The sequence below is a fragment of the Platalea leucorodia genome, assembly GCF_965183815.1.
Source record: "Platalea leucorodia genome assembly, chromosome: 1".
Lineage (NCBI taxonomy): Eukaryota > Metazoa > Chordata > Aves > Pelecaniformes > Threskiornithidae > Platalea > Platalea leucorodia.
In genome coordinates, this window is record NC_138823.1 from 101,057,349 (window position 1) to 101,074,280 (window position 16,932).

Below are 16,932 nucleotides of genomic sequence, written 5' to 3' on the forward strand. Positions count from 1 at the left end.
GTTCCAGGGAGCTCAAAACTGGACGTGGCGTTACAGGTGCAGTCTCACAAGTGCCAAACAGAGGGCACTAATGATTTCAGTCTGTTGGTCTCGTTCTTGGGAGTACAGTCCAGTTGCACAGTACAGTGCGTTTGACCTTCTTAACTGTAAAGGGCATACTGCTGACTCCTGTTCGGTTTGTTGCCCACCTGGACCCCAAAGTCCTTGTCCACAAAGCAGCTTTCTAACCAGTCAATTCCCTCCCCACCTGCACTTTTGCCTCGGGTTACTCTGTCCTAGATGTGGGGCTTCTTACTTGCCGTTGCTGAACTTCATGAGGTTCCTGTTAGCCCGTTTCTCCAGGCTGTTGGTATCCCCCTGAATAGCACCCCTGCCCTCCAGCACGTAAACTGCTCCCCCCACTTCCAGCTTGGGATTTGCTGCAGACGCATTACATCCCTTCACCTATGTCATTAATAAAGTCATGAAATATGAGTGGCCTCAGCATCAGCCCCTGAGGAACACCAATGCTAACCAGCCACCGGTTAGACTTTGCACTGCTGACCACAACCCAGCAGTCCAGCCAGTTTTTAACCTACCTCGTTGTCCACTTATTCAGTCTGTATCACAGCAACTTGGCTTTAAGGATTCTGTGGGAGACTGTGGTAAAGGTCTGTCTGAAATCAAGATATACAACATCCCCAGCCCTCCCGTTCCCACAGGGTCAGTCACCTCTTTGTAGAAGGCAAGATCAGGCCACGTCTTTTGCTTCAGACAACTCAGCCTCACAAAGAAAATGTCATTTTAACCCATGTTTATAAAAGCAACCAAATATCTTATAGTATGATGTCATCGACCTTATTTGTGAAACCATTTCTGCAGGGAAGTTGTTGGGTGGTGCTTACTGAACAAAATGGTGACATTCCTTGCTACCTTGCCTTGTTGGGTCAGTTGAACAGCCCGTGTGCAGCCAAGCAAAACCCTCATCATCCAAAAGGTTGGGACTTTTTAAGAACTTTGTTAAAGTTGAAAAATTGTTTCAAGTCAGACGTTGCAAAGATAATGTTGTAGCCAAATGTGGCTATGGAAAAATGAAGAAAGCTTCCATTTAAGTGTTGACTAAGGCCTGTAAACAACTGAATTGCTGAGCTGCTTCGTGTTTTGTCTGTCTATTCCTTTTTATTGTTAAGTCTTGCTTTTGATGACTAGAGCTGCCTCTTCTGTATTTTCCAGCTTGTAATGTCTAGAAGGCTGTTTAGATCCTGAATCCCCAAGGGGTTCTGTGGCCAGTTTTTAATGCTCTGATTTGTGCATTAAGTGCTTTAGTCATGGTCTTTCTGATTTTCTTTTAAATGACTGACCATAACTATCTGAGCTGCAATGGAGGTGACAAAAAAAAAGAAGAAGAAAGCTAGCCAGTTATGGTTTGTGTCAGAGCTGGCAGCAGTTGAACTGGAAAAGTTTCAGACTCGCCACAGACTTGAGTGATTAAAGAGGAAATCAAAGCATCCAAACACGGGCCAACAAGCTTGGAAGAAAGCCCATTCCAGTCACTGCGACATGAGGACACTGCGGGAGAGTTACAAGCACAACGATCACCGAATGCAAGACAACAGGAAAAAGTTAAGAAAATGGCAGGGGAAAAAAGTAAAATAGAAGAAAAGAGCTGAGGAATCATTAGAAGCAGAGAATTTTAGCGAAGTAAAGCAGATGGAGAAGTTGAGGATCATTAGCTTAGTAATGAAAGGCTACTGTTCCCTGTTTTTCTGCATTGTCACTATGCTTTTAGATGCTGTAAAATATATTTAAATATATTTAAACAATAACATTATAAAATAATGAAAATGAAATAATTCATAAATGTTTACCTAATTATTCGAATTAGTTTTCCTAATTATTTAAAAGTACCTACCTTAACTTGCATCTTCTTTAAGGGGTACGTGGGCAATAAGGAAGATATGTCCATGAAGATGATCTGACTGACTCAGCTCTGTAACTGTGTAAAGGGGATTAATTTGCTTTTGAAACCCCCCTTGGAGACTCTTAAAGGCAGGCGTAAGGCCCCTGGTTTAAATTTCTATTTTTAAAAGAAATCAGTTGGTGGATATGACTGATACATAAGAATATTCTCATACATAAGAATAACTGTAAATCAGTCCATTAAATTGCTTGGAAAATCTCAGACAGATTTAGGATTGGGCAATTATGTTGAAATGTGCAGTCTTCTCTCATTTTAAGTTGATGAAGTAATACATAATGAAGAGTATGTACTTGAAGCGTGTATGTCTGTCTTTACTGCTGCACATACACATTTTTTTTCAGCAAGACTAATCAATTTATCACAAGGCAGAGATAACATTTAAAAGCAACAACATAGTATTAATTGGAGATAATGCTTAGATCTTTGTCCACATTGGACATTTTAACATTTCTACTGCTGCCACAACCTGTAGGACATTTTGGGGCAGAAAGCTTTGTGTAGACACAATCATTGGGAAGGGATTCTTTCTAGATTATAAATGGTGAGTTTGTTTTTGTTATGCACTTATTTCCATTATTTTACCCAGACAATTCAGATCCACTTTCCCACAGACGTTTTACAAATACTTTTTTGGAAATTGGTCTGATGGCAATCTCAGATAAATTCTAAATTAAGCCTAGTAGTTTCAGTGCTGCTGAAATGTAATTTTTTTTTTTCCCCCCCTACCCAGGATGTTTTGACCAGTACAGAAACAATACCTTTTATCCCAAGAATCTGTGTGGTACCTGCTGCATGTTACAGAATTAACTGCAGCCTAATGTTTCCTGTGCGATTTCACCACTCTAAAAGGGTCTGTCCCAAAAGCCATTCAGGAAGTAAAAACAATAGCTCTTATCACAGGCAGCGGTCTACTTTTCAACCGTGTTTTCTGTGTGGGTGATTCAGGAGCTGTTAATGTTGTGAAGATGCATGGTAAATGAAGTGGATTGCTTAGAGAAAGACACTTGACTCCCCTAACCCTTCTCCTTCCACTCGTGGACATCTGCTGAGATGCTTCATTCCTGAAAGAGAATTTTAAATGGGCTCGTCGTCTCCCCCTGGCTACATAGAAATCACAGTTTTAATTTAATCCTTAGTATTTTGTTAAAAAACTTTGAAAGCTGATTTTTTTTAAAGCTTACGAAATTGTCCATTACTAACCCAATTAGTTTTTCAGCACATTCTGTATAAGTTATGCTAAGTCATCTGGCCCCAGTAGAGTTTTCAAAATAAAATTGTACTATTTGATGCTTTAAATGCTAAGGCATTTGTCAAGTCACAGCTCTCTCAAACTTTATAAATTAAAGCAAGCCTCCAAGAATCCTGTCCTCAAAGGTCATTTTCCAATCACTGCTGTTCATTAGGAGGGATCTGAGAATAACGATTGCTTACGTATGCTGAAATACTGATGTTGGGGTGTTCTGCCACTGCATCTCTGGGATTAGCTGTGAGCAGATTTCTAAGAAAGTATCTTTTCTATTTAAGGTTTTTCTGTCATAACTCTTTATTTCTACCACCTTCATTACTGCTATTTGACTGAGACCAGGAGTCATCGTCTTCCAAATATTGTTGCTCTTTATGAAGTGTTGAAAGAATTGATTACTTGTAGTTACAATGCCGTGGCATTTTCTGCTCTGTGCAACCACAGAACCTAATTTATCTACCTGTGCTATTTCAGCTGCGTCACTTCTTGATATTAATGACACTCATGATCTGCCCCCAAAGTTATGGTCTGCATAGCCAAGCAGCTGTTTGGAAATGCTTCTAAAATAATTTATGTCTTTGTGAATCATAGAGCTTTAGGTTGGATTGCAGAGAGAAAAATCATTGCAGTTTCCACTAAGTATCTAGGCATGCACCATTTCAGGTCAGGGTGGGGAGCACAGATCTATGCAGCTTAGCAGTGGAACATTTTACCTTGTAATATCAATTTAGAATGCCTGAATTAATTAATTCAAACAATTGCAGAACTGTGTGGGCAGAAAAATTAATCAAGAAGTTCTTTGGACAAACACTAAAAATTGCTATTGATGCACTTGATTTTGCTGATGTTGAATCATTGGCCTTAAAGTGAGCAAGTTGCATGTATGATGATATAACTATGTAGCTGTGACCTTTGAATCACCTGCACTTGACTGTAGGAATTCAGTTTCACAAAATGCAAATATTTAAAGTACAAAATTAAATCATATTATAGCTTATCAAACTTAACTGAGCTGCCTTCTCTCCAAATTCCTTTTGATTATTAACTAGTGAGACATTATACCAAATGAAACACTGGCTTCAAAGGTCTTCAGAAGGACAAAGTTACAATGCACTTTGTTCCCATTTTGCTGAGCATGCAATGGGTTGTGGAATGAAAAAATAGTGTCCCGTAGTGGCATCCTACTTTGAGAAAAATGCGTGCAGTCCCATACACTGTATAGTGTTTCTTGAAAGGTCATCCTATTTTCTGCTACAACTTCTTTGAGAGGCTTTTTAAGTTGGCATTGCAGTTTCAGAGCAGTTTCTACAACAGTTGGCTACAAAGATGATTTCAGAGAAGCCCTCTTTTTATCATATAGAAAATGTTGTAACATTGAGTGTGACTACGTAGCACCCTGTGGCTGGTGTCCAAGCTCAGTCTGAACAAGCTGGGACACCAGAAACGGTATTTCTGTAATAGTGTGGTTTGCTGCTTAGATTAATTGGCCTTGATGAGACATAGCTTGCCACTGTTTCAAAAGTATTTTAAATCCTGACTCTTTTTAAAGTGAAAACAACCTCCCATGCCCCAAATTTTTATAGGAAATTATTTTCCCTGTTGTAGTGACTTGAAAAGCTTTATTGTGCAAACTTCAAGCAACAGAAGAGTTCCCTGAAAACAAGTCAGACATATTAAGCATGTTTTCTTTTTTGTAAACTACTCTTTTTCCTGATCCATTGCAGTTAAGTTCGACAGGATTTAGAAATTTTGGAAGTACAAAGTAGCATTTATGGAGGTGAAATACTAAGAAATATTCATGGCATTTAACTCTATGAATATAGTATGATATTTAACTATAAATACAGTATAAATGCTGCTGTTAGGTTTACAAAACTTTGTAGCCTAAGGAGAAAAATATTTGTAGAACTCTACTAGCTCTTGTTTAGTAAGTTATGACTAGTATCCATCTCCTTTTTGTCTGCTGGGAGTATGTATTTCTGGTATTTCTTTTGCTCAGTCAAGCCTGTAAAGGGAGTTTTCTCCTTACTCCCACTACAGAGCACTTTTATCTAAATTACATTTGATAGAAACTCTAAAAGTATCTTACAAAAGCCTAACTCTCTTCTGTAAACTGTATTTTGATACAAGCAAATCATGCTCCCCTTTCAGGAAAACCACAGTTTACTAATACAAAATATTCTTGGGCTGGAATTATTGAGGCCTTCTAAGGAAGTCCGATGGTAGGTGCAGAGAGATGGTGCGGGTGACTGGCATGAGCAATCTTTCTATATTTGTACTGATGTGATGTTCCAGTGATGTTAGGGGCACTGCACTACTGGCAGATTTTTTTTTTTTTTTTTTTTTTTTAAAATGGGGAAAACTTCATAAAACCGTGAATTTGTATAACTAGTCAGATCTCATAAGGGCAGATATTAGTGTTTAGACTAAATTGTGGTTAACGATATTTTACTTCATTTCTGCAAATTTCTAATTTGGGAGAAGACCACCTTAGGACTGTGTTTTCGTTGTGGGTTTTTTTGTTTAGTGTTTTTTTGTTTTGGGTTTTTTTTGTTTGTTTGGTTGGTTTTTTTTTTTTTTTACCAGCTCATTAGGTTGATACCAAGCAAGAATTTACTAGATTATTCAGGAAATTAAGGGGGCAATACCATCCCCCTCCCCCAAAATTAACTACCTGCAGAGCAGCAGGGATCTTCTGTCATATGACACTGTTGCAGCTATTCAGCTCTCCCATCTTGCTCGCAGATGTCTGGGCTTGGTCAATCCCATTAAATGCGAGTGACTAGCACACTAATGGCACATCACAGTCTGTAACTGAGCTGTTCTCTGATCCTTGAATGAAAGATGTTTTATACTTTTCATATCTGAGGGTGGAATCCTGTCTTCGCTAAACTTAGTGGCACAAGTCCCATTAAGAGGAACCAGGGTTTTGCTCCTCATGTCTGTACTCTCATTCTCATCTGCTGCTGAAATCCACTGATTAGTCCCACTGAAGGAAAGTCTTTATTTGTCTGCTGTGTCATGAGTATTCTTACTCATAATTAGTTCCATCTGTAAGGGGTAGCCTTTCATGTTAAGTGTATGTTTTATGAGGAATATTACTGTTTTGAAAACGAAGAGTCTGCTTAGTCTAATGCACAACATGAGCACATACTAGCTGAACAATGTGAGACCACTGTTTTGTATGTCTACAATAAAATTTCAGGCACTGGACCAAAGTGTTGATGACGTTCAGTTTGGTAACATGTTCAAAAAGCCTTTAATTAGCCACATGGTAGTAATTTATCTGTGGATAATATTTTACCTTGCTGTGAAATAGTTCTGTGTATTGGGCACAGGGCTGATTAAAGGTTAATAATTCAAAGCAAAAGGTTAATAATTCGAAGTACCTTAATCACTTTAGTATGTTGGAAAACCAGGACTTACTGGTTTTTGTTCTGGAATCACTACAGAATTTATCCAAAACATGTTGGTAATTGGAAACACAATGACCATTAGTAATTGTTTCTATAAACGTCTGTAATTTCTTTTTGCAAAAAAGGTTGACCTGTATTAATACAAACTAACATTTACAAAACCAACTTTAAATGCTTGAAGAAGGCTTCCAGTTTAACACAAAGCAAAATGCTCCTTTGCAACTACTAGCATGTTGGCTTTTTAGTCCCATATAGCTGAGCTTTAGCTGTCATAAAGGCTGGTTTTTAAGGAGAGCTTTACCTACTGGACTGGTTTTAGATGATCCACTTGTAGGTGAATGCCACTCAGTAAGAGGCAATGCTCAGATTCTCAGAGTTCCCGACAGCCTTTTTCCACTTGATTGTCTGTGGTCTGAGTATGTGGCAGCATGGACATATGAATAATTTGTTACGCTGGAAACTTCGCTTACTGGGGAAAAAAACCCCTACAGATACTTTATTATACTTATGGTATGTTTTAAATTTGTATTTTCAAGAGTGGATAATTTGCAAATCTGTGAAATGTGGTTAGTTCAGCATTTTTACAAGTATTTGAAATCTGCATCCTTTTGTTGGTCAGCTGTAGCCCAAAAGATCATTTTTTTCCCCAAGTTGGAATTAACAGATATGGTACAAATAGGATTTTAAAGTTTTGTCTTTTTTGGTTTGCTTTCTAAAATTGATCCTTTCCTATGTTACATCAAAGTCTGTTTGGTTTTGTTATGTAATCTCTTTAAGTGCCAAAAAGAAAAAAACCCAAACCCTAAATTATTTAGGCATTCCACAATATTTTTATTTTATATTAGGAATAAGTTAGTTGGTGCAGCAAAACTTGAAAAAAAGTCTGCCTTCAAATCCAAACTTTCAGCTTCTACCCCAAAATACATCAACAAACCCCCTGAAGCTGTACTTCAAGACCATAATAATGAAGCTTTTAGAAGCAATCCCACGTAATACTGTGAATATTTGGAGAATAGCTTCCCCTTCTTTCCTCCTGCTTCTTGCTGCACATTTCCATTCTCTCCTTGTGACCAAGTTTATTGCAGTACCAGAGAAAAACTGCTGTTACCAAATTGTTTCAGGTAGCCAAGGACTTTTTCTGAAGAATATTTGCCCAGAAAGCAACTCTGAAGATGCAGGTGAAACTAGTTTACTAGAAACTAGGCTTTGTTAGGAAAGGAACTTATCCTCAAGGTTCGGGAATTAATAATTTCAGTATTTAGTACTGTTGCTTAGTACTCTTAGTACTCTTGCTGTAGAACTTTTCAAATACTACTACCCAAATACAAAGCAAAATACATAGTGAGAAATATGTATGATTTATGCATATAAGGAGAAGAGAAGAAGAGGTAACATGCTATTTTTTTATAAATACACTAGACATGAACTTCTGTGATAAGGAAACAGAAAAATTCTGTGGAAATAGCATAAATAATCCTTTTTGCTGTACATCAATACTAGTTTAGATTTTGGCTCTATTTAGATCTATTACACAGGAATAAATTCAGAAGTTTGTTTTAAACAACTTACAAAAGTTTTAGTTTTTATCAATCTTATGATGAAGTGACACATCTTGAAGAAGGTCTACAAAAAGCATTGTTTTCATGCAAGGTTACAGTTCAAGATGACAAATAATTGGCAATAAACTTTTCATTGAAACTTGAACTTTTACACCAAATTTGTAATAAGTCAGACTTTGCAAATTGAAGTGAATTGACAAAATAGCTGGTGATGTTATTTCCTTTGGCGAAAACAAAGATTGGTAGGAGGATCATCAATGTAAACCATACCTTTGTGTGCTGGCTGTAAAAGAGCAGACATGTCCACTATGAAACCGATTTTATATTTCCTTGAAATGAAAGCAAAGTTGAAAACAAAAAAACCCTTCAGAACTAAAAAACAACAACAACAAAAAAAAACCAAACAAAAAAACCCCCCACAACAACAACAACAACAAAAACCAAAACAAAAAAAACCCAAAAAACAACCAACCAAACAAAAACTAACGTTCCTCCCCACCCACCCCAAACCAAAATCTGTGGGTCAACAATATGTGACAAGTAATTACTTTTTCTTTACTCCTCCCTTTGCTCTCTCCTCATGAAGATGAGGAGGATGGAGGGTTTCCATCTGCACCTCTGGAAGAGCTGTGGCAAAGGCTGACTTTTAATGCTCCTGCTGGGTCCCTCAGCTGCTGCGGCGCAGTGGCCGCCATCTTGTGTTAGTGGTCTTATGAGCTGGGCAATAACTATAACATGGGCTTTGCCCGTACTGCCTGTGAGGTGCCCTTGTGAAGGTCTAGGAGTTTCCCTCTGGTATTTTGCCATCCCGGCATTTTCTTTTAGCGCTTTGCAGCCCCGTGTATGGGGGGCTGGCGGCGGGGGCCCCTGAGAGGAGAGGCCGGGGCTGCCCTGTGCTGGTCACAGCTGGTTCCAGCCGGCTGGGGCGGGTCGTGCGTGGAAGACTCTGGAGTGAAGGAGTGAAGTTAAGCCTGGGAAAAAGGGAAGGAAAGGCTTTGGTTAAGTGTTTGTCATTTTTGGCATTTAATTTGTAATTAAGATTTTATTTTGGCTGGTGATGTGTTAATTTTCCATGAGTTGAGTCTGGTTTGCCCAGTAGTTGGTAGGTGACCTCCCCTCTGCCTGAGCCATGAGCTAGCTCCCTGGTCCCCCTTCTGCCTGCCTGCCGCCCCTGTCCCGCTGAGGGGGAAGGAGCCTGGCCGTCGGCCCCCGCCAACACGCCGCACCAGGCTACGAAGGCAAGTTTAGTATCGCTCTTTAGGATGCGACAACATGCGTCGCCGATCCACGATGCTGCTTTTGGGTAGCTGTGTGGAAGAAAGCTGGCTTACCTTAGTGAGCGAGGTGGAGGGGAAAGAGGTGTGACAGTGGGCTGACTGGATGGGAGCCTGTTTAGAAATGAAGTGTTGGGTTGAATGGAGAGTTGTGCTTTAAAAACAACCAAAACAAACAAATAAAAAAAAAACAAACACAAAAAAAAAAAAGAAAGAAAAGAAAAAGAAGACAGAAAAGAAAAAGAAGAAAAAAAAAGAGGGAGACATGCTTTGCAACCCTGGAGGAACTGAAGGAGTTTGAAAGAGTCACAGGTGGGAAGCAGGGAGAGAAATGGGTACCCCTGGGCTGTGAGGGCAAGCCCTTTGTGGTGTATTTTAGGTGTCTATTGACCAAGTAGGAAACATTTTATTTTGCTAAATAGGTTACACAGAGAAAGTATAAACCAATTATCTGCTTATACTTTTGTGATTTCAAATGCTTCTCTTTTAAACATGCTTTTGATCTTGCACAATGAAAGGCTTTTGATTTGCAGAAGAAAGGTGAGATATGTAAAAATTATTTCACATCTGATGAATAAGTTGTCTTTGGGTGAATTGCTTATTTGGAGCAGGTTGTAAAGGTTCAGATTTATGTCTTTTTTCTCTGTTTTTAATAGATGATTGTATATTTTACTGAATGGCAGCTTATTTCATGTACATTTTTAGTTCTTAATAGAACAGTCTCATTGCTGTGGTTAAGCAGTATCTTAGTTTTCTGATCTAAAATAGATGCAAAAATCTGATGTTTGGATCTGACAGGCAGGAAAAATAATATACATAAATAAGATGATACACAATTTACAACAGCCAGTCTAGCAGAGAGAATCATGAGCTATCTAGGTGTCCGCTGGCAGAAAGTAAGATTCGGTTGATGGAGAAGCTCTCAGGGCCAAGGTGATGTGCAGAGGCAGGAGGGCACCTGAGGAAATGTTCTGTGCAATGTTCTGCACTGCCTGATCCACTGCTTGTGCAAACAAGGGATAACTAACATGTGGGGGGAATCTTTGTGAAGGAAAACCTTTACAGGTTGCAAAGCCTAGTCACGGAGCTGTCAGACATTGTAATAGAAGACAAGATATATTCAAGTAGTAAACACCGTCTTGTAGCTGGTGACTTCTTCAGAAACCACTTGGTGCTATCTTTGCCTTTTCATTATTGTTTTGAAGGTTCTATAGTAATACTCCTGTAGTTTGAGTGCTAGCCTTTTCTGGCACCCAAATGTTGTATAACATTGAAGCTGTGGCTTTTTGATTGTGAAAATGGAGAGCATTCATGATGTCCTCGTAACCATGAACAAGAGAAATATTTATAATCAGGTTTTTTGGTTTTGTGCGTTTTTTAGAGGTTTAAATGCTTGAACCTATAGAAAAAAAATAGGGCAATATCAGCTTTAAAAAGGGGGGAAGGAGAAAAAAAGTTCAACAAACTCTTTTTAACGTTCTGCTTATTACGTTCATGGCGCTACTAGGATCCAGTGGCTAATCCAAGAAAAACTTGCAACTAGTGGTAGTTTTTGTTTGTTTGTTTTGATCTTTCCATCCTTTTACTTTGAATTAGTCTGTCTTTACTACGTTATCAGGTAAATTAAAAGCATTCACATTTTTCCTTCAGTTTCTTATGGGAGTTTTTCATTAACTCCCCAATCTTTTGTGCCAAGCTGTCTTCCTAGTTGGTGATTCTGTCTTTGTTTTGTTTATACAAAAATTTGTTTTGTCTCTATTTGTTTTGTTTATACAAGCCAAATGAAAGAAGGAAAAATTAACTTCAATGTGTTTTCAAGAATACGCACTATTTTTAAAATCTACTTTTAGTCTTCCAGGACTTCTTTCCTTTATTTCCTTGTTCAGGTTGGATTTTTTTTATGTAATAGCAGGATTGGAAGCCTGGAGATTCAACTTTAGTAGTGAACAATTATTAACCTATTATAGCTTTCTATAAAATATGTAAATTCCCACTCTTGGATTTTGTATGTGGTTTCCACTGATTGTTTTTTTTCAGCCTTTTATTTAGATGTGAAAGATACTTTAAGAGGGTAGGAGAACAAAACACTTTTCAAACTACTGATTTTAAAACAGAATACTACTATCTTCTGGTCATAGATATAAAAGGTCATTTTTACAGATGTACTTAATAAATATAGTTGTGCCTATAAAGGCTTTCTTGGCTAGAAACTGAGTATTTTCTTTTTCTAAACAGGTGTCTCAATGCATGCACCTACTGCAAAACTAAGCATGCCAGAGGAGATCTAGCAAGTTATCCAATTCAAGAACTAGTGGACAGAGCCAAACAGTCTTTTCAAGGTAAGGAGTTTTATCCCTAAGCCTCTGAAGTGTACTAGGTCTTATTTTTACTCGTAAGGATCGTGTTACAATGTGGCTCTATTACAGTATTGATGTTATTAATAGTTGTAACTGTCTCTGGTGGTACCTTTGCGGTAGAAAGCCACGCTTTCGTTATGCTGTGCACCACTATTTACAAAATGTAGTCCTACTGTAAGGAGTATTTCATTTTGATTTTAGGCTTGCTCAGATGAAGTTCCGTGCAAGCATTTTTTTGTGATGGTGGGGAAACTAATATTTGGTCATTTTATTCTATCTCTGGTTTCTTAAAGGGGAAGACAGTAACTTTTTTCACTCAACAATAGAAGTAAATTTCATGAACCTCCCTAGGATTCTTACAACCCTATTTAAGGATACATTGCTCTTTCTGGTAACGGATTTCCTGGAGGAGTTCTGGGGTGTTTGAGAGCCATACAAAGCTTACCAGCTTTTAAGTTCACTAGGATATTTGTAATGTCACATGGATCCAATCAAACATCAAAAATTTTTCCTGCAGTACAGTACTCTCTGCGAATATCTGTCTAAAACTCTCATATGTCTGGTAGTTATGATAGCTTTATTGTGCCTTAATATTTGTTCTTTATATCTAAATTTTGCCTTTGTTTCAAAAATACAGATTTCAAAAAAAATCCAGTATTCATTTCTGATGCAATCTCTATGAAGGCACAGGTGTTGTTTTTTGTGTTTGTGTGCCGTGTTGAAGGATTAAACGTATATTAAAAAAATACTGAGGTAGTTCAGGTGTGTGTCCTTCCATCTTTGTATCAAATACTTTGCATCAAAAGTAGAGCAATAAATACAACATATGATATCACATCGTCTGTGCATGCACAAATAGTACATGCGTTGGGTTTCATTTATGGCTCTGAAGCTGTTCTAGTAAGAAGTAGGTCTCCAATGATTCAACAGGTTTTTAAATCCATCCTTATTTAGGGATCCATAATGAACCTTATTTAGGTCAGTGATGAACTTCTGGCTATTCCTATCAGTAGTATACAAGGAAGAGTCCTTTTCCTAATCAAAGTCCATGTTCACAAATTTTAAGTTCTACTTTATCCCCACAGAAAGTTCTCACTTAAGATTGTAAATGCCTTTTGCTTTTGTTAAAAGTCAAGCTCCTCTCTTTTCTTCCATGAAGCTTATTTATAATTGTCACAAAATTTCTCCTATTGCTTAGGTTTGTACAATTAATGCTGTTGTTGCTGTGAATTGGATTGTCTGTTATGATAAATGGGAATCCTGTCATGTCTCAGATGTCTTGTTTTAGTAGGACAAGTTTCTAAAACCTGTATGCGTATTATGAAATGTAACTGAAATACAAGATGTATAAATACACTTATTTTGGTGGAGAAGCAGTTCAGGAAGCATGTTTCAGAAAGCTAGAAGTTTTCAGTAGTACAAGGCAGGTGATTTTGAAATTGGTAAGTAGTCACTGTGTAGGAGAAAAGCTGCCATTTGATCGTTATTATTATGTAGCAATTACCAGACACAAGTAAATGCCTGGTAATAGCACGACATGTAGGTAGAAAAGGAACACTACATTCTTTTCCTTTCATCCAGGTGTAACTCTGAAGTATTTTTATATTATGAGTAGCATAAGAATAGTGTTAATCTGATAGCACTATATAACTGTTGAAATGTTCTAAAGAAACTTTGAACAATTCAGCAAGGGAATATGACAAAGAGAAGAGGAGATATGGGTAATACAGTCAGGATTATGGTCTTGCTTAGGTTAACTATTTACATTTTATTTAGTTTTATTGTATGTATGGAAAGAAAAAAAATCAGACTTGTCTGACCTGTTACAGTTGTATTTATATGCCATAAAGTCCACATTAAATTAACATAAAGATGTATTTGCTTGATATAACAAGAAAGAAAACTTGAGTTTTGTTTGTCTTCACAGACAATAAATATGAAATTTTGGAAAGTATTTTGAACTTCAAGTATTGTACGTTTGGATTGAAAAGTCAGTAATTCAATTCATCTGTTGTACTGTGGCCTTTATTATAAATATTGACTCTTTCAAAATAGCTTGATTTCTAATGGAAAAACTTGCCCTTAAGCTATTGTTTTGAAATTTCTTGAAGAAATGCTATGACGTGTCTCACAGCAGGCATCTCCAGGGAGTTCTGTTCTTATTTGGCCTTACACTAGCACCTTTGTTAGAGGACATAAGGAAAGAAGCAAGTACTGAGTTGTAAAATGACAGGCTTTGCCTCCAGCTTTCACATACTTAGGAAGAGGCATAAAATAGTCAGATACTTAGTTTGCAGTGTATGGAGAGTTTATGACTGCCAGCTTGCTGCAGCTGGGCTCCAGAAACTTCATCAATCCAGTGAAAGACTTAAGCAGTTCTAAGTCATTATTAAAGTTCTTCCTGAGTTACTGAGCCACAACCTCTTCAACAACCACTTCTGTTTTCTCAGCAGATGTGTTGCTGAAGGTCTAGTGAAAAATACGGAGAGGTACAGATGTGTGATGAAAAGTTTTTCCGCTTTGGAATTATTCTTAGGAGAACTGAGGTGTCTTAGAAGAACAGCAGCAAAACAGTATGTGATGATTTTGTATTACTGCACAATGTAAGAAAAGAGAGACTGATGTCACTTGCAGTGTTTTGTGTGTATATATTCTTACAGTACACAACTTGATAGGCCCCAAAGATGGGATGTTTCAATCGTGGAACACACTGAAAATGGATTAGAAGAGCTGTATTTAAGGGCATTTTGTTACAGGCCCTTAAATCTCAGCACAAAAAAGCTCTCTCAAATGCTTTGTTCAGGTGATCATACTTTTGATAGGATTGCAGTTGACATCTAGAAACAGTATTTCTAGCAGCAGTATGTTGCCAGCACAGGCTTTAGTGCTGTGGTCAGATACAGTCTCTTCTTCAGTCTCTTCTGTACTGCAGCCTCTGGGTAGGATATCTCTACGTAGGAAGTGTTTCCAAGCTGTAGCATACGCTGCGTCACTCAGCTGCAAGCCGTTTCAAGTAGTCAGAGGACCAGTCTTGGACTGCTAATAATATGGTACATAAGAATATGATATCTGTGTGCGGAAGCTGTAAGGTGGTGCCTGACAGTCATCACTCTTTGATGTTTGTCTCCAAGATGAATTCTGAAGATTTTTGAAACTCGTAGGCTTTTTAGTCAAAATGTAGCTCCGTGACTTTGTTTAGCAGCTGTTTTTTGAGAGTTTTGCATACTTTGTGTAGGTAGGTAGGTATTTGTTTCAGTGTATTTTAGGGTCCAAACCTTTATTTTTTTGGTCAGTTTCATAAAAACAAAATTTAATGCTCTACTAAGAGTAGTAACTAGATAACAGCAGATGACAAAGCTGTAATAGTTTACGTGCGTGTTTAGATTATTTGTGTAAGCATAAACGTGATATGAATCAACTGAATAAAAAGAGATGTCTGAAATCATCATGACTGAACAGGTATCAGCCTATATCTTGTACTTTTTCCAATCTCTGAAATAAACTGTTTTTCTTTTTTTCTTTTTGTATTTTATTTTAATATCTTAAATTCAATAGCATGTGCACCAAAACTGTATTGCAGATTTCTAGTACATGCTGCATACTTTCATAATGCATTGGACTAAGTGTTAAGGTGTACTGAAATTGAGTTTTTTTGCATACTTTGTGTGGGTTTATGTCTCCTGTCTGACCTCCGTAGTAGTCTTGGAGTTATGACTGACATCAACTTTAATAATTCACAAAATTTCTTTAACAAAATAATCTATCTGAAGTTGAATGTGGACTATTGAGGTTTTTGCTTTTTTAATGTTTTTTCTGTAAATTTCAACTTTTAGTTAAGTAGTTGTATCATTTTTTCTACATGGACAGCCTTGTCAAATCACATTATAGACCTTTATAAGGCAGCTAGTAAAAGAAAAAGTATTGCGAAATATAGTAAAGTGGCCTTTGAGTAGAGAACAAATGTCTATTGTAAGGTGGTTTATGCAAAGAGGTTTTCTGCAGCTGATAGTACACCGCTTTCTTTGTGTCATCAATTTAGTAGTATGTTTTTTTTCAAAATTTTCTGTATCATACTCAATGCTGTATTTTAGGGAATTGCATTTGCAGTTATGAGAGCGCTCTTTCTTTCCTTCCCAAAGCTACTTTATGTATAACAATGTGTTTTTGCTTAGTATATGAAGTGGAAGGCTTGGGGTGACTGCCATTGGTGAACAGTGTTCCAAGGAGACACAGAAGTTAAACAAGCCTGAGCTTTGAATGTTGTGTGGAGTGGTGTCCTGGGATAGCTTTGGCTAAACGGCAAGACTTTAAATTGATTTTGTTTTTTTTTTAAATGGGATTTTAGTGACCATAAAAAGATATTTAACTGATCATGCTACCTGGTGATTTGTAAACCCTACATATTGTGAGAGACTTTCTGGGCAAAGGTAGTATTTTATATTGCCAACAATTTTTGCTGGTTCAGCAAACTAAGTTAAAAATATAAATAGTTTTATGGAATTAGTTGTTATATCATTCTAGTTTAGAATGAAAATCTGCATGTACCAGTACAAAATTACACTTCTTTAGCATTGCATGCCTGTTGGAGATAGCAAGGAATATACTGCTGTTAAAATATACACTGTATAATTACTACTATATTAGCTTATTTTATGGTAGCAACCAGGGAGCTCAAATGAAAGTCAGGTCCTGTTGGGAAACTTTGTTCTTGTATCTTAAGCTATGTGGAACAATTGCTTCTGGATGAATAACTGCAGTGGCCAAATATAATTTATTTTTGTTCCATTATTTGCACGATTGTTCACTGGCGTGCATGGTGTTGAATTCTGAATAATGCTTCTGTTTAGGAAATCTTGGACAAAATGTGGCATTACAAAGCAGAGGAGCTATCTAAGTGAAGATTCTGAGTCTTGACTTTCATTAGTTGTCTTTAGCAATTATCCCTGATCTTATAGATTTGGAAGTGTTGAGGGTTTAAAGGAGATTAATGTTAAATATTTCTCTCTCTACAAGTAAACAGATGTTTATGCATAGTGATAAGGATTGATTTTATACAGCGTGACTGGTTTCCAGAGCTTTTCAGATCACTGTGAGCTTTGCTACGGATCTTTTGGTTTTAGTAG

At 37.4% G+C, this 16,932-nt stretch overlaps 1 protein-coding gene across 1 annotated transcript in view; it reads left to right on the forward strand.

Moving 5' to 3' along the window:
• Positions 1–16,932, forward strand: part of CDKAL1 (CDKAL1 threonylcarbamoyladenosine tRNA methylthiotransferase) — a 426,399-nt gene that overhangs the window by 181,317 nt on the left and 228,150 nt on the right. The window contains exon 9 of the mRNA XM_082328770.1: positions 11,688–11,791. Within this exon, the coding sequence (XP_082184896.1) occupies positions 11,688–11,791 (104 nt within the window). The remainder of the gene's footprint in view (positions 1–11,687; positions 11,792–16,932) is intronic.